Consider the following 18619-nt stretch of genomic DNA (forward strand, 5'->3'; position numbering starts at 1 on the left):
GGCGCCGCGGGCGCGGACCACCGGCAGCCCCCCGGGGGAACGCCGCGCTCCTCGGGGAGCCCCGCCGCCTTCCCCCGGCGCTTCTTTCTCCACCCCCAGCACCCCGCTGGAGCGGTCTCCGCCGGGCAGCGCCCTCTTCGACGAGGAGAGCCCCCGCGGGAAGCGGAGCCCCGGGTGGGAGCTGCCTTTCCTGGCGCGCACCCCCTCGGCCTCGGCGTTGAGCGGTCCCGCCGCTCCCGCCAACAGCAGCATCTTCTCCTCGCCCCGCCGCTGGCTGCAGCAGAGGAAGGGGCAGCCCTCGCCGCCCGGGCCTCGCCCCGCCGCCTACGTCGTGTGGAAATCTGAGGTAAAGCCGGAGCGGGCGGCCCCACGCGTGTCCGCGGGGGGGCCGGGGAGTCCGCGGGGGGGCCGGGGAGTCCGCGGTGGGCGCGGGGGACACGCGCGGCGTTCGACGTCGCCTCGACGGGCTCCGTCTCTCGTCGTGGCGGGCGTTGTAAAACCCTTCCCCTCCCGGTTTCGCACCTCGTAAACCGGAGTCCGCGAGGGGTTCGAACAAGATGGGCGGATGGTTTTTAATGCGCGCACCCGGCGAGCGGTGATTTATTTGACAACGCACATGTGTGAAAACCACATGAGGAGGGATCGTATTCCAAGAGAAATCCAACTTTGCAGTGCAAATATTTATTCGTTTAACTTGGATGTCGTCGACGTTGGGCTGCAGATACCGTACCGTGTGGACGAATGTATTCAAAGAATGTGGCGTTGTTTCTTGATAGCGATTGCTGGGCGAGCGGGTTAGGCACAGCCCTTTGTAGCAGAAGAAGAAGAAGTAGAAGAAATTTTTTGTTTGCAGACGTTCTCCATCCTGTTCGTGGCAGTGAGGTTTCCCGCTTAACTGTTCAGTCGTGCCTCCTGGAGCTTTTGCGTTGGGGTCGGAAGGCAGCCTTTTCCTTTTATTTCCATTTCCATTTCAAATGTATTTATTATAAATAGCCAATACTAACTGGATCTATCAACAAAACAGCCCTGTTGTTTCAGTGGGATGCAGAAGTCCTTGAAAAAGCGTTACCTTACGCAGCGATCTGGGATCCAAAGCTGAACTAGGCACCACGACTACAAAAGTAGTTTTTAAGGGCAGCGGCTGCCTCTCGCCCCGAACGAGCCCCCGCATCCTCCCTGTTAGCTTGGGGGATAAAAGTTGCCAACATCTGCCAGTTGGGATGGAGCGTCAGCGCTTGGGTGGTGACTTCAGGCACGATGCTGGCTAATGTTGAAAGAGGTGGCAAAGGTTTTTAGCGGTTTTCGAAAGTGGATTATTATTAAGTCTTGTGATCAGAAGGTACTCGTACCAATATTTCATCTTGATGCTTGAATTTTAAGATACTTAATTAGTTGTTTCAGAGAACTTTGTGGGAGTTGCAGTGTCCGTGACTTAAAAACTCCAGGGAGACAGACAGTGGGTAATGACCTTTAGATGCTCGCACTAATTAAGTTGTCTGCTTATCCACTCGTGATTTGATAAGGAACATCAAAAAAGCAGAAGATATTTAAGATTTCCTGTGCAGGGTTTCCAAGACTCAGAGCATGGTCTCTGATCCGCAAATGTAAGCGGGTCTCCCTGTTTTCACTGAATCCACGCAAAGGTGTCGGACACTTGCAGCATTTTTTTCAGGTCTGTACGTCATCAAACCGTGTAGCACAGCACATCTTCAGACTGCAAATTCAAAAGTATGATTTTTTTTTTTTCCTAATTTGCCGTGTATTTTTAAGTAGCTGAACCTTTTTTTGGGGAGGAGAGTGCATTATATTACTGATAACATGATTGCAGTATAGTGATGTAATTTATAGTTAAATTTGATTCAGTGCAGTTTCGTGTGATGCTACAGCGCTTTCTCTGACAAATTGTTGTTCATTTGGCATTTGAACCTGGGTGAGTATCATTCATATGTTTAAGAAATGGGTGTTTACACTAACAAAGTGTGGTCTTGTATTTTGGAGCCATCTTTCCTATCAGTGAGGCCTGATTTTTACAGTAACTGAGACATATGTGTGAGTGTAGTTTAAAAATAAAAAAAAAAATCATGTTTACAGTAGAAAAAAACCCAAACCCTAACATGTGGTTCTGTTGTAAGAGAACAGCTTTGGGAAGGTCTGAGCCCAGTGCTGTCAGAACAAGCGAGTAGCCGTGTCTCTGTGCCAGGTCCCTGTGTCCGGGCTGGGGAGGTGACTGGGCCACCCCTCTCCACGAGGCCTCAGTTGGGCGCGAGTGTCGTCGCGGTTGCCGTCCCAGCCGTCACGGTGGTGGGGCTGCGATGCTGCACCTGAAGCCGGGCTCCTGCGGCGAGTCAACATTGTCACTGTGAATTTGTGGCACCAAATGTCACTTGCCATATAACCTGATACCGGCTGGTTTCAGAGTTTCTGTTTTCAAGGTGTTCTACAAATATTAACTTAGTTATAACTATCAGCAATGACACGTATAAATGATTTTAATCTATATTTTAAAAGAAACTGCACATACATAATTTTGATTGTATTCCCCCTCTTATTGCAGGCATGCCTTCTAATGGTCTTCCTGTTTGGTTTTATCTTAAAATACCATTGTTCATAAAGGATTTAGTTGTTTGCTTCCTATTTAGTCTTTATTGAAAAAGTACTTGTTCAGTTTTTAGTATTTGTTCACTTGTTCAGTGAAGGATTCTCTGTCTCTGGGGCTTCACCCTAGCTGTGACAAAGTTGAGTGTGCTAGAGGAGGTGAAAAACCTCACATTTTATTGGGTGAAAAGGAAATAACTGTTTATAACAGTGTAACTTTAAAAGGACCCATTATCCAAATTATTGCATTCTCAGTAGGAAATCTGTAGTTCTGTTTTTTTCAACTTAGAAAATGAAATACATCATGACGATGATTTTTCTCAGCTGTAAAAGACAACTAAATAGATGACTGCAAGCTGAAAATGAGCATGGAAGGTTTTGGGTTGAGTACTTAAAAATTCCTACCCTATTAGCCAGGGAATAGAAGAACTGTTCATTGCACAACCTGTTTTCTTTACTTTCATTCCAACACCTTCAATACAACTGCACTTTTTGGAAAATCCTTCTCTAAAGCCACTGTGCAAGCAACAGGGTTATGTGCTAAAAATAATACTTCAGGAGATACAGGTGGGAATTATTTTCTTCCCCCTATCTTAATCTCTAAAGCTGTAAAGAGAAATAAAAATGCCATGGAGGTATTCTCTTCAGAACCTCCTAAAATAACAACTTCTGAGCAGGACCTCCTTCACCTGTCCCAAGCCGCATCTCTGCAGTGATGTCCAGAGGGATGCGGTGAAGATGCGGTTTGCAGCACGCGCTGGCGTGCGAGCTGTGCGAATCCTGCGCCGGGGCAGCCCGCAGCTTCGGGGCTGCAGGGGTGGGAGTACCTGACCCAGCCGTATTCAGATTTTAAAGCCTGCACCGCATGCTCCCTTACCAGCTGATCTGCGATTTCTGTATATGAGGCCAAAATGTCTGTAACAGCTTTAATATGAGGCCAGGAGAAGGATGGATTGTTTGTTTTACCTGTTTTTTTTTTTTTTTACTGTAGTTCTTTGACTTCAGCATTTTCTACTGCAGCCCTGTCTACTGGCCTAGGGAGGGAAAAGTTGCTGCATGGTTCACATGGCCATTCAGAAATGATTTTTAGTGGTATGCCAGAGTGCGCAGGGAATTTCCAGTTTCAGCAGCAGGTCGCACCTAAAGGCTTTACGCAAAGAAAGATGTTAGGCCTATATTCTTGGATCCACAGATTTTTAGATGTGAAGCATCATGTGACAGAGGTGTTTCACTCCCGGGTGATGTGGCTCTGCTTTATCAACATGTAATTTTATGCACAAGAATATTTTACAACCGTAAAGATTATTTTTAGTAGAGCTTTACTTCGCTGACAAGCGTTCCTTCCCTGTCTATTATCAGCTCATGTAGAGGCTGCTTAAATAAAAAACCTGTTTCTGGGTCTGTGGAAATCAGTGACAACATTTCCAGCGGTTTCAGCAGGGCAAAGCCAAGGGGGGGTTTTAACTAGGGAAACAAGAATTCATCCTCAATTCCTGTCAGATCTCAGCTGTCTCTTTAAGCCGTCTTCCTTAAAGAAAATTCACTTTCACTTACAAAATTAAGTCTGTTATGACTACTATGCTTTCATTAAGTGCTTCGTAAGGTTAAGTGACTCTCTAAGTAAATTAAATATTATGGACAAAGGTGGTAAAAATATGTAGAGATACCTTAATGCCTTGATTCTGCCAAAGTTTAGTCCTACATTTATGCTTAAGTATGTGAGTAGTCCTGTACAAGTTAAGGATGCAAGTGTTTTACGGTGACTGACTGGAATTTGTTTGCCACATGAAAAGTCCAAAATAGCTCAAAATGAATGGATTTGTGTGAAGTCTGAAGTTGTGTTAATTCCTTTGCTTATTTTTCTGTCCTGAAGACGGCAACGGAAAGCCACAGCATGTGTATAACAAATACGGCAAATCATGTGAACGTATCTGAGTAATCTCTTTGTTATGATAAACCAAATCTACACACTTAAACTTATATGGCCTGAGTATTCTGCTATCCTACTCCATGTGTTAGTGACTCATTAAACATTAACATCTCAAACTAATATGTTTTTTGGGGGGGAGAGCTGTTTTTAAAGCAATGGTGGCACAACGTCTGTAGCCTTCCTGCTTGTGTGCCTGGCCGCCGGGAAGCAGGAGGCACCATCCTGAGTTTGCAAGTTGCTCCTCAGCGCTGTCGGGTTGCTGTGGGCGGTCGGCTCAGTCCTTCCTCACTTCATCCTCCTCCTGGTGCAGCCTGCGATCGACCAGCTGGCTTGCCCAGGGAGGCCTTCTGTTGAGCACAATGGGCTGAGGGGTTTCCCATGGTGCGGGAGGGAAGGTCGCCCTGGTTCCTCACCAGGTTTTGGGGGAGAAGCCAGCAGTCGTCCTGGTGTCTCCTGAGCTGCCAGCCAGCCAAGCTGTGGCTAGCTGCAAGGATGTTCGAGATGCTCATCTGCCATATCAGAACAACATGAGTTTAGCTAAATTATTTTATAACTTCTGTTTGAGTCATATGGAGTGATAATTTAGGGCATGGCAGTCGTAAGTAGTGAACGCTCACAACACCATTTTCAACTGATGTGGACCTTGGGAGGTCAGCTTCCATAAATTCACTTGCTTGATACTTTAAGAGTTTAAATCCATTGGGAAGGCCGTCTCGGATTCCCTCCTTCTGTATCTCCTTGCTTGCCAAAGTCGTTCCCCCCCCCCCCCCGAGCATCACTGGCTTTTGCAAATTAATTTTAACTCCATTTTTCCAAGTTGCTGTGAATGGCTAGCTTACTTCTTTCTGCTTTCTTACAGCCAGCGCTTGTTTCAAAACTATGCTGATGGAAGGACATAGATGAAAAGTACTTTCAAAGATAAAGGGTAAAGCAAAATTCTTAAAAATTGGGCAAACAAAGAGGTCACATTCCCATATGGATATATATCTTTGGGTGCTTAAATGAGTATTTTTCTTTGAGGTTAGCAGGACAAGCTGTTTTGGAGAGAGAAAGGACTGATCACATTATCACGTTTGCAGGAGCAGAACCTGTTTGTTGTAAATTTAGAGGAGGGAGAGCTTTTCTTTATTTTTCCTTCCCCTATTCAACTGGTAAGCAAAGATTGATATATATTCTGAAAATTGTAGGTTATCTACAGAAAAGAGGGAAAGAATGCAGTTTTCTCCTGTTCGTTAGGATGCAAGAAGAAAACATTAAATAGAAATATATGTACTGCATCACTTTCAAAAGATCTAGCATGAGATACGTAAGCGAAGACATCCTTTCCCCAGTTTTCACTAGGCATTGCACTTCAAGTGGTGCTGATGTGACAGCGTGTTTGTCAAACCAGGGGTTAAGCTGAAGCTTTCCAGGTGTAAAAGCAAAGCTGCTGCGCTTGGAAGTGGGGATAGGGCTGAAGGCTGCAATATTTCCCATCGACTAAAGGTCAGTACTCCCCAATAAACTAATTTAACACTATACATGCAAATATTTTAATGGAATACCCCCTCAACATTTAATCTCATTGGACAATGTCATATTTATTGCTCTCCAGTTGCCATAGTCTTACAGGCTTTATCTTCGCTGAGCTGTTAGCCTCATGTTTTTGACTTCATTGCTCCTGCATTTGCCTGTGTTTATTGTGTGGCTTGTTATGATGAGATGCTCTAGAATTGTTTCCCCACCAGATGGAAAATTTGTCCGTCTTTGGGTAGGAATCACAGGGAATGCATTAAATTGCTGTCAGCCCTAGTTGATCTTTTTGCCATAATGATCTCTGAAGAGTGATATGTAGCTGAAGGGTGAGCTCAGTGTCCGTTACACTTATCCTTAAGTGTCTTGATACCTAACCCAGACATTTTTCTATAGGGACGGAAGAGAGGTTTGAACATACTCCTGCGTAGAGCCCTGATTAATTGTCCATGAAGCAAAAAGGGGGTCTAGCATGTTTAAACGGCTTTTTTGTCACTTTGTTTTTCTGGTCTTCCTCCAAACATTTAAAAAACTGGACACTGCCCCATCCCCAAAATTGGTAACTTGCATTTTTCTCTTTGAGGGGGGCTTTTTAATGAGATGTGCGAGAACTGTGTATTGGAAGGTTTTTGTTTTTGAAAGTAAAAAACTTTGTGTGCTGTTATTTACCACTGAACTGCCCTGCTTCATTTTCTTCTGTAAGACACCCTAAACCACTAGACACACAGATTAGTTTCAACCTAAGTCTGTCCTGTTCAGTGCTGTAAGAGTTCTGTAATTGCAAAATTTGGTGGGCAGAAATCTTGTGGGTGTCGTATGAAGAGGAATGCCATTAAAAATAACTAAATATCTCCAACATTTCTGAATTTGGCAAATGCAGTCTTCCCATTCCCAGCTAAATTACGTCTGAAGACATTTGGTGAAAATATGCGAGTTGACAGCTAAGACAGACAGAATTGTCCCCGAGTGTGCATTGCTTAAGTAATGGGAAAGGAACTTGTGAAAATAATAGAAATGAGACCGAAAAGTAATTTTGAGCAGCCTCTAAAATACCAGTGACCCAGACCGCTGTCTTGACTTCAGGATGGAGCTGTGGCACATTTAGCTTTGCAGACTCTCTTTTCTGACAGGAGCTGCAGCTGTGACAATTTGCAGGTGGAGAACTTTTCAGGAGTCTTTTCACTCTTCTGTGGTGTTGTAGCTGTGTAAGCATATAGGTATTAAGCATGTTTTGCGGGATTTTTTTCCTTCTGGATGTAGATACCATAATGGAAACCAGGAGGGAGTTCTGAGCAAGTAGGGCTGAATACTTATGATGGTATAGTAGTAACTAGATTGTGTCAGAGTTGAAATCTTAACGTAAAAAGGTAATGAAAATGAGGGTTATAATGGCAATACTATCTTAGTCTCATTAAACATGATATAACGCTGCTTGTATTTGGTTTTCTGGCTATGTGGGATAGTATTTGAGAATGTAAGGGTCACTGGAATTAAGCTGATGTCTTAAAACATAGCTTTTGTACATCCTGGGTTACACTAGTTTTTAACTGAACCAGGCGTCTGGATGGTGGGAGAAGTGGCCAAATATTCCATTCAGCTTATGGAAGCTGAAAGGGGGACAGTGAGAAAGTAAGGGCAAGATTTAGACTTCATTGGAATTTGACGTTACAACTCATCGTCCAATTTTGCAAGGTATTGAGCTCTCAGACTTCAGTCTGACAAGAGTACTCAAGTGTGTGCTTTACTTTTGGCAGGTGAATACTACTAGTCAAAACAGAGTATCCAGTAGGAATCAAAGCCTTTAGGTATCATTCAGTCGTAGGAATTTTACTTACTTCACCTACCTCTCTTTAAAACTTTCCTATCTGTTGTGCAGATGTTTAAGCTGTGTTTGTTCAAAATAATTTCTATTATTTTTTACCTATTCTTATCCTGTAGCAATAATACATATCAATGGAAATGTACGCGCAGGCTTTCTGGTTGAGTTTCAGCTTTTCTTAGATGTGTACAGACTGGCTATTTCAAGTTACACGCCTGTTCCACTCCGGGTGTCAGCAAGGAGTTACTAAATCCCCAGGAGAGTTAAGAGTGTTTTTGAAGGATTTGATGAGCTTCCAGTGCTTGATGGTCGCCACATTGTCGTACTGGAACCAGATGTTGGGTACCACATGTTTGTGTTTTTGGAGCGAAGTAGGTTAGGTGCTGTCTCTGGCCTGTAAAAACAAACATCAGTTTCCCACCCTAAAGCTCTCATCCCTGGGTCATCATCCTCACGATCCTGGCTATGGGAACAGCTTGCGTCAGCCTCCCAAGTTGTGAAACCAGAACTGTCTTTTCCGGATCTTCCTACTCTCTCTCTTCTGTAGCCTCTCAAAGACAAGACCTTCTGATTTACGATATTTATCCGTGAGGATTCTTTGACAGTGTAAGGTCAAAAAGATTTTTGAGCATTGCACTTAATGAGGATGCACATGAGCACTCAGTCCCGTGCAGAAACTCTCCCTGTGGCTGCTGAGAACCTGCTAGGACTTTGGGTAGATCTTGCTTTTCTCTTTCCCCCTCCGTTCATTTATGAGTTCCTGTTCCATGTACTCGGACCTTTTCAGGTTGGGCTTGCCTTTTATCCATTTCTAGTTGTCCTTGTGTTTATCTTCAGTTATCCTCCATGGCAAACATTAAAAAAGGAAGATAATATGCCTTTTTCTTGCTTTCATCCCTTTAGTTCATACTAAAAAAAAGCTGCTTTACTGTAGCTGTAGCCTATTATTTGGGTTGGCCGAGTCAAATGTTAATGAGTCCTTTTGTTCTCATAAATTATTTGTCTCATAAATGGACAAAATGGTTTTCAGCAAAGTACAGAGTATGATGCAGACTTTGCTAACAAATGAAAGATTCATTTTTTTTATACTGTGATTAAGATTACTTTTGCACTGCCTCAGAGTCATGCTTCTCCAAAGCACTGGCTTCCTGGATTTGGTTTTCAGTGATGGGTCTGTACCTCCACTGAATGTCTATAACTGATTTTGTAAGAGAAAGACTAATACAAATTTTCCATTGCTATTTTCAGGTTTTATTTGCTTTATCCCTTTGTTTTCTGCCACTGTTGTAATACAGCAAGATGTTTTTTGAGCACTGTCTTTTTCTTTTTTCTCTAAAGGGTAATTTCAGTTGAGTTGCACCCTACTGAGAGTAATGTGGTGAGAAACCAGTTGGCAGTGCTCTGTTCGGTTTTCATTTGCCTCTCTCTCTAAAAGTCTAAAAATATTCCTCCTACAGGAAATGTTTTTCATTCTGTTATGTCTTTTGCTTCCCGTAGGAGGTATTTCTTTTAATTTATTGAATAAACCTTTCTGAATTGTATTCCCCTAAGAGTTTAAGCACAATAGAGTCTTTGGGCAAACTGTCCAAGAGATCTCACCATCTTCTGTTTTTAGAAGACATGCAATTGTTTCTTTGTACAGTGCTGTCAAGCTCAGGGACAAGCTGACACTTAAATGAAATGGGAGAATTTGAAGCTTAAGAACGTGGATTAACACATCTGCTCTAACTTCTCAAATTTTGTTGTTTTGATCATACATATCTCATATTTATCCTTCTTAAATCATAAAGAAATCCCTCATCTCTTTTCCCTGCCCTCAATTTTAAAAGGATTCTGGGCAATATTTCGATCTCTATCTCATTACCACAATTTCTTTTGTAAGTGGATGTGTATATAGGAAGGCTAAATCCTTGTAACATCCTGGTTGGAAGTCAGCAATGTTTAGCTGTTAATTTAACGTGGATGACAGTGCAGACTGTTATTTGAAAGGGGTGGTGGGGAAAGAGAGGCTGGAACAGATTACATTTTCATGCTCCAAAATAAGACCCTATCTACTCTATCCTAAATTAGAACAATATGGCTGAGTTTTCTTGTGGCTATTTCATAACATTCCTGCTGACAAAATATGGTGTGCCTTTTGCTCATTGCTTCACTACTGTTTCTCAAGCATGTGTTCGTGTCTCTGCATCTAGTGACAGCCCTTGTAGCAGCCTGCCACAGGGACATGTCTCGTAGGTCTTTAGAAGGGGACAGCGTACTCGCAAATGATACACAAAGTGGGCTGCGCCAGAGAGTGGGTACCAAACCATAGCCAGCTGGGAGAATTAGGCGGCCAAATTACTTAAATAAACGCAATTAGAAGTTTTACTTTTTTCTGGGATAACGTGCCTTAAATTCCATATTCACTAAAGGAATGTGATTTAATTGGCAGTCAACCTGTATGGAGGGCTTTAAGCAACTTTTTAATAGAATAATTAGTTAGATTTACATTGATAAATTTGCATATTTTAAAAATCTCTAGCACGCTGACCAAAATGCTTCTGATCCTTTTCTTTGCTTGAGGTCTGAGCGCATACCATTTCCACGCTCTGTCGAGGCTCAGACGGAACCTTTCTGTTTCATAAACCTCAACAGGGGCAGGATGAATGTGACAGCTGAGCATACTTTTCTTTCTTGGACTGAACTATGTAACAGAGCCTCCTGCCTGTTTTTTAGCCCAAATGCAGCTAAATTACACCACCTCACATGGATCAGAGGAAAACCTGTTAGATAAGTTAGTGAGTGGTGGAAAGTGCATAATATGGAGAACGGGGTGGCTGTGTAATGGGTTGTATGGGCAAAAAAGGTAACCGGCAGGCCAAGGGAGGTGTCTTCGCCCTTACGAGTCCACATCTGGGCTCCTTTGTATAAGGGAGCTGTTGACATACTGGAGTGAGTGGAGTGGAGGGCCATCAAGACGGTTAGAGGATGAGAGGGCTTAATGCACAAGGAAAGGCTGAGATTTGTTTCAGCCTGGAGAAGAATAAGGGGGGTTGTAATTCGACTTTTACTACCTACATGGGGACTAAGGAGAAGATGGAGCTGGGTGTTGTCAGAGTTGCACAATGACAGTCACAAGTTGCAGCAAGAGGAATTTTGAGTAGATCTAAAGAAAAAACCATTCACAGCAGGAGTGGTTAAGTGTTGAAATGGGTTGCCCAGAGAGGCTCTGGAATCTCTGTCCTTGGAAATTTTCAACCCTTGACAGGGCAAGGCTCCAAGGAACCCAATCAAGTTTTGAAGCTGGCCCTGGTTTGAGCAGGAGATTGGACCAGATGACCTCCAAGGTCCCTTCTGACCTAATTTTTTCTGTGATTCTGTGACTTTTGAGTATCATTTCTTTCCACAGTAGAATGAAAACTCTGCTGTCTTCCCTTGTGCTGCAACATACCTTTGACGGAACAGAAGTTGCTGGGTTACTGCAGAAAGTATCGTGCTCTCCAGCATCAACATTGGAAGCAGGCTTATAAGAAAAGTGATTTCTTTCATTGCACCGTTCTACAAAGTTGTTGCTGTGGTACCACTCTGTGAGGCATAGCCTGCCATTACACTGCAGCTACACTGCTGGTGTCTCACAAATGCAAAGAAAGCCAGGGTGGTTTTTTTAAATGTCAGTAAAATTAAAAAAAACAAACAAAACAAACAGCCAAATTCAAGTGTTTCGCAGACACAGCTTGAGAGTGCTCTAGCAGAACTTCAGCAGGGATTTGGCAGGAAAATTTCAGTAACTACTTGCCAGGTAGGCCTCCTGCCAGCTTGTTTAACCAAGCCTGCCTGCATATTCCAGCATTAGGGAGCCCAGGGTTTGCAAGGTATCTACCTTCAGGCCAGTGTGCTGTTGGGACAGACCTGCTCTGAAGTTGAGCTCCATCTGCTTTTGTGGGTTATTTAACTTTAGGTTTAAAAATATTGAACATTTGACAAAACATCGTTATCTTTTCCTGACCCGTTTTCATGGTGGTTCAGTGTGCTCATGACAGCCCATATGATGTGCTGCCTAAAACACTTCCATTCCACGCCTGTAGTAAAAGGATGGCACAGAAGCATTCCTCAGTTCAGCTTTTCTAACTTCCATATTTTGTCATCTTCCTGAGTGTATTATAAAAGTAAAAATAATCTGGGAGAGAAACGGAAGAAGAAGGAAAAAAACTGAAGAAGTATGCAAGAAGGAAAGGAAATCTCCTGCTGAGCTTTGGGCTGGGAATTGCATCAGATACACAGAGAAATAGGTGTGGCAGTAGGACAGTTCAGGCTTTGCCTATATTGTCTTACACAGCAACAGTTTAACCTGATCTTGACCTTACAACTTAGGAGCTTAAGGGTACAGTTATGTAACTGGGATCAGTCAAAGCTAAACTAAACTGGAATAGGCAGATGGGGCCACAGGGCCTGGAAAAAGCTGGTACCAAATTGGCTTCCTGAACTAAATGCTTCCACGCTGCTATTTAAAAGGAGCACAGGTCATAATTTGCTGCCACTTACAAGGCAGTAGTGGGCTTTTTTGAGCTTCTGGAATACATTGGTCAACATCTGATCTCCTGTGTCTCTTCTCCTTGCTCTTGGGAAATGGTTTTGGCAAGTCTGCATTTACTGGCAGAGGTTTTGTCAAGCAGGTGCAGCCTCCAGCATCGAATATGAAATTGGGCTGACAGAAAGATCTTGCCCACAGTAAAACAAGGCCTTGATGGCTCGGAATCATAACCTTTTGCAGTCTCAATAAGCGCTCTTCTCCTTGAATGGAGAAGAAAATAAAAAGAGAAAAATGGTGACTGTGGATTACAGCTGCGTGGTTCAAACAAAAGGAGGTAAGGAAGGGGAGAAGACCGAAACAGCGTAAGAAGTGAGTAGCTAAGTAAAACGTCATTAGGGCTGGAAAATAGGATTGCCTCTGAAGTGCCACCACCGCTGGGAAGAGGAGAGCTGTGACTCCAGCTTGGGCCTCCCTGCCCCATCTCACTCGTGGTGTGACGTCCTGGTTTCCTCCTGGAAAAGCTGCGCCCAAGGTGCTGTCCTGGGGCTGCTCCGTGGAAGAGAAGCTCCCACCTCCAGAGCAGTTTGGTGAGATGAAAGGTGGGTGTTGGACCCAGCAGTGCATGGTCCTTACTGGCTGCCGTGGCGCGTTGCGCTCCCTGAATAGTTCTCGCCATCGTCTCGAGCGATGAGATTTTCTGAAGCCCCTGACTCGCTTTTGAAGATGAACCTCAAGTTCCTAGATTGTTTAGATAGTTTTTGAAATCTTGTTCTAGATCTTTTATATCCTTACTTTTTGTTATAATAATTAGAGCCTCCTTCCTTTCTTCTTCCTTCCCAGAGGAGGAGGTCTGTAATGTTGAGGTCTTCCACACAACTCAATACCATTTTTTAGCAGTGAAAGGGGTCTTCTGTCTTGTCCATATGCCTTCTTGAGCTGTTTCTCTTTTTAGTAGCATTTTCAACTTGTCTCTCTAAATATTGTTTGCATTTTGTTTGTGCTTGTTTTGTGGCAATTACTGTGTGCTTTAGCACAACTTGCTCTATTACATTTGTCTTCTACTACCATTTGTTGTTTTCAGCTTGTGACAGGCTATCTGCTTGTTTTTTTGTAACATGTCTTTAGGCTGTATCAGTGTGTTATTAAATTTCAAATGTATGCACTTTATTTCTTCAATCCAGTAGCATCCAGCTTATACACTCAGATTGTAAATGGAAATTCTGATTGCTGTAGAGTGCGGGATCTGGCATAAGTGCCAGAATTAAAAAGAGAAGATCTGCTGTTCTTCGGTAACTTCTTCCGTCCTTGTGATAGCTGGCCTGGAGGGGACACTGGGGGAGCTATGCCGCAGTGCTGTATTTGTCAATCAGAGCTTCCTCTCTGGGAGTCTTTTGAAAACAAAGCTCCCTGGTGTTTAGATACTGGGTTCGAGGGCTTGGTTGTTTGGGAATCTCTCTGACAAACTGGCTGGAAGCTGGATATTGTCTTGCTTTCATTGGAGGAAATCCTTCCTGTATCCCAAAGGCTGCTGAAGGCTGCAGTCCCAGCCGAGCCAGGGAGGTGCCACTGCAGGAGGAGTGGGTAGAGATAATGGGGCATGATCTGTATTGCCTGTGCTCCACAAACGCCAGCTTTTACACCGTGCCTTCCGAATCCTGATGGCAGGGGTAGGGAACAGAGAGAGCGCTCATCGCTTGACAGGTTGAAGAGCTGTTGCGCCCTGGAAATAAGAGACGTTGGGAGCAGCGATGAGCAAATCTTTATGGCAGTTGTGGTGGCTACACAGTTTGTTATGGTCTCAGGTGGCAGGACACCTTTCCTAAGTGCTTTGAGCTCTTGGAAACCCTTCTTCTGGACCAAGTCCAGCTACTTGGACTTACCATTCAACATGAGATTTAGCCATAGACCTTTTTTGGAGCCGAAGATAGCAGGCTTAAGATGTCACTTGAATTACAGTTGAAAAGAAGGATTCCTGCAGTGAATTATTTATTCCTGGCCTCCTTACAGTTTTTTGAAATATGCTCCTTTGGTTGAGATAAAGGCATTTGATAACCATATTGCTGTGCTAGAGGGTGACTGGCCGCTTTAATTAAAATAGGACCAAAGCATTTGTAGGAAAGCAGGAGGTCTTCTTCTGCTGGATCTAATTCAGACAGATGGAGTGGAAGCCAAGAAGCAAGGAGAAATATGGTTGGCAACATCTGGGGTAAATCAAAGCAGAGCTAGAAGGGAGCAATTAGTTGGGATGTTCCCAAGGAGAGTGTGGAAGATGTCTGTAGAAGGTAGATAGCAGGGGGAACTACAGAGGGGCTTGCTTGCTGACCCCTCTTGAAAGAAAATCCAAGGCTAGAGGAGGCTGAAAGCAGAAAAGGAAAGGGGAGTTTGCTTGGCATGTTCCTTGGAGCCAGTGATAAAGTGCCTGGGGAGCAAGGGAAGGGGTCTCTTTCCAGGCTTGAGGACTGGGAATGATGGTGCAGCAGAAGCAGCTGCTGAGCTGTCGAGGGCACAGAACAAGCAGCATGCGGGGAGCGTAATGAGACCTCCCATCAAGTCCAAAGGTTATTTTTTTTGTTATTTTGGTTATTTTATAACCGAGCCTTTGCAAGCAGAGAGACTGAGGAGCCCGGCTGGGAAGGGCATGAAAGATTTGGGAAGGACTGGGATAGCTGAAGAGAGATCTGGTGACCGCTGAACATAGAGGGAGATGGAACCGGGGTAGCTGTTGTGTTGTGCGCTCAAAGTGCCATATATATTTTGGGATAAGTGGTTGAGTTGCTGAGGTTTGTCTTATTAGCGAAGATTATTTTGTGCAGTGGTGAAGTGTTCTAATTTGCTTTGCAAGCCTTAATGAAGCCTGGAATTGAACCCCTGAGGAGAGAAATAGTGAATTGCATCTCTATGTTATCACACCTTCTGTGAGGGGTAGTTGCCCAGGAGAGCCAGACTGCAAGTAGTTGATGGGAGGAAAGGGAAGAGTTTAGTAGCACAATAAGGGAAAAGGAAACTAGAGGTGCTTTTGGTATTATGAACTGCAGGGGAATTATTTAATTTTTGTGACAAAATGTTTCGCCTGTAAAATATGTATATTTAATACATATATTGTTTCTTTCTTCCTAAACTTGCAAATAATGTTTGCTATGTTATTTTTTTGCATGGAAGATATTCTTTGTGGCTGGGTCTTTCTCTTCCATGAAGCATTGCCACGTGGAAAAATGTTAGTTTAACCATTTCACAACAATCTAAGTACATCTGGAGTCCAAGTTACTAAAAAGCTGTATGTTACTCGTACATTGAAATTTTGTATAATGCCAAAGAAAAGAAAAATCATGTAAAATGTACCATTTCTTAGTAATGTACATCTCTCTGTTGTAAGGCAAGGTTTTATTGTCCATCTCTTTCTTTGTTCTGTCAGGAAACGTCTCCCAGCTATGAGATGTGGTTTCCTGGAGATGAGACACTGCAAAGCAGGGTGAGTGAAGTTCGTAGCGGGTAGAGCTGAGGCTCCTCAGACATGTGTTTGAAAGCCCAGTGTGGTGAGTCAATGGGATATTGCTTGGCATTCCAGCACAGCAACTCCACGGTTGCGTAGACCACCACACCAGGGACCACCGTGCTCGATTGAGATGACATTAGGTGTCCCTGCGAAACTCCTCCAGCTGCCTTTTACTGAGGAGCTTCCAGAACAAGGAGGCATGTGAGCAGTTGTGAGATCAAATAGTTGGAGGTCACTTGCCTCCGGAGAGAACTGGAGGGCTTCTGCCTTTACTTCAGAGTGAGGAATTGGTGATTTATGCTCAACTGGCGCAACATCAATGTGTAGAAAAGGATGTAACATACTGAATTTGGAAGAAATGAAGATTTTTTTTTTTCCCATGCTTTTTATTAGGATAACTCTGGAAATACTCTGTTTCTGGTTTGCTTTTGTTCTTCCCAGCTTTTTAGGAGATACTTGTACTAAAAGAGTTGAGGCAGTGCTCAAGACCATTGAGGATGAAATTCATTTACCCAGCTTGGAAAAGGATCAGCTGCAGATTTTACTGCAGGGACTAAGAAAGCTTTTGCCCTTTCCTTCTTCCTCCCCTGGTGCTATGGATTTGGGCTACATCCACTCTGGAAGAACATATGTTTTATTTACAGTATGCACAGTTTAGATGCTTCTTAGAGTTATCTTTTGACTTCCTTTGGAAGAGTGAGACAGAAGCAGTGGGCAGGCGATCGCTGGGTCCTTAGGAGCTGCCTGGGGGTGGCTCACTGAAGCACCGGGAAGGGACAAGGCTCAAAAAATCAGATCTCCAGATGAGCCTGTGGATTTGATGGCTAATCCACGCAGGAGCATGGGAAGCATCTGCTGTGAGGTCTAGGTCTCTGTGCCACATGGCCCTGCTGAGTAGGGCAGTGGGGTTGGGTGGGATTTGGCAAGTGCTGCTGGGTGTTTCCCTGATGGGGGGAAGAGGATGCAGCATTAGTTATTTCTGGAAACTACACAGCCTAGAGAAATTATATTTAGCTGTTAGATAACTGGTTTAAACGGGGATTATGCCCAAATTAGGGACGAGACAGTAAAGCTGAGTGATAAGAGTATCTGTTGTTTCTTCCCTGACTGTGGGAGGTTGAGGGACAGAAATGGGCATCTGACAGCATGATAATCTGCACAGAATCCAGAGGATTCGTGTGGGCATCCCTGCACCATGGGTCGCCTTGCATTGCAGAGGTGACTTTTACATTAACATAGTGTCTTGGTAACCTATTTGTGGGTTAGGATATCACTGTACAAGGTGTTGTATAAACACAAAAGACATTTTTTTTTCTTCCAGAAATTTTACGGAAGAGACAACAGATAGACACAGTTGCACCAGGAATTGTACAGAGACTGTTATGTGATATTTAGTGGCCTCAGCAAACAAACGTTTTGCCCTTGCTAAGTTTTAGAGAGTCTTAAGTCATGGTAATAATAGGTTAGTAGTACAGATATTTAGGGGTAATTTGCTCAAGAATGAGGGGAGAAAGCGTGAAGCTCCCAGTACACAAAACTGGGTAACAGAGACCTGACACAGTGGAATGAATGTAGGCAGTAGCTGAGGATGATGGAGAGGATGGGACTAGTTAGGGGGGGGATATGTTTAATGTTTGATTTAATAACAGGCTGAGATGCAATGGAAGGCTACATAGAAAAAAGCAACATCATCAAAGCCAAATAGTCTTTGCAGAGCATTCTGGATGAATATAATTAGAGCAGCACGGCGTTGGAGAGGCGAGGAAAGAGAATGCCAGAGCCATTGAGAAGATAGAAGTCGGTTTAGGATTTCTAGGTGGGTTTTGTACTGAAAAGGCTGTGTATTGACAATTTGTGTATAAATATAACTTCTGGCTCCTGGCTGAAGGTGGGTGATAGGAAGAATACTGCATATACTGACCTTTGTTGTTTTCCTGCCTCCCTTTCCACAGGTATCAGATTTTCCCTGTGTCCTGGAGAGTATGTCTAGATGCACAGTGCAGTGTGGTGTAAAGATCTCTGGTCTATGCTGGGAAGCCAACGTGGTGCAGGGCTGCTGCGCTGGGTCTGCTGAGGTCCCAAAGTAGTGCAGCCATGATTCCGCAGTGACTAAGCTAAGAAATCTAATAAAACCTAATAATCTCTTGAGGAGAGGGTGCCAGGTACTGGGAAACTGCAGTAATAATAAATGAAAAGTAAATGAATTTAAGTATCAGTCTACTTTTATCTCTACAGTATCTAAGTTAGTTTCATTAGCACATGCTATACCTTACTGGAGTATTGGATCATGCTTGTACTGTGAAAGGAGTTTGACATCCTTTACGTGTGACATTACCTGGAGATGAAGCATAAACCCAAGTTCAGCTGTTGCCCCTGTAGTGATTGATACCTGATCACCCCACTTGCCTCCTGTCCCAACTGGAACCTGGCTGGCTCTCTGACAGCCCCTTGCCTGGGGCATTTTTATTCCCCTTCCCAAGAGGTGTCTTACGATCTTCTTTCTTGATCCCCATGAGCGGTGTTGTGACGGGGGGACGGTGCACCTTATCAGTCAGTTACTGGACAGCTGTGGTGGCTGTGGAGGTACTACCCCTGTGGTGGGTTACTGTAGCCTGGTGGCTGGACAAGAGGCAGAGGCATCATCGTCAGAAAGGGAGGAGGTTATGTCTATGGTTTTAAGTACACAAATTTAAACTCTAGGCAGAAACACTTTTTTTTTTTTTTTTTTTTTTTTTTTTTTTTTTTTTTTTTGAAAAAACA

General features: G+C 43.7%; 1 protein-coding gene across 1 annotated transcript in view; it reads left to right on the top strand.

Annotated features, from left to right (window-relative positions):
• Positions 1–18619, top strand: part of ARHGAP6 (Rho GTPase activating protein 6) — a 338151-nt gene that overhangs the window by 167 nt on the left and 319365 nt on the right. The window contains exon 1 of the mRNA XM_010581575.1: positions 1–346. This exon is cut by the window's left edge and continues 167 nt beyond it. Coding sequence (XP_010579877.1) covers positions 1–346 — 346 coding nt within the window. The remainder of the gene's footprint in view (positions 347–18619) is intronic.

This window comes from Haliaeetus leucocephalus, unplaced genomic scaffold (assembly GCF_000737465.1).
Source record: "Haliaeetus leucocephalus isolate CR32 unplaced genomic scaffold, Haliaeetus_leucocephalus-4.0 Scaffold795, whole genome shotgun sequence".
Lineage (NCBI taxonomy): Eukaryota > Metazoa > Chordata > Aves > Accipitriformes > Accipitridae > Haliaeetus > Haliaeetus leucocephalus.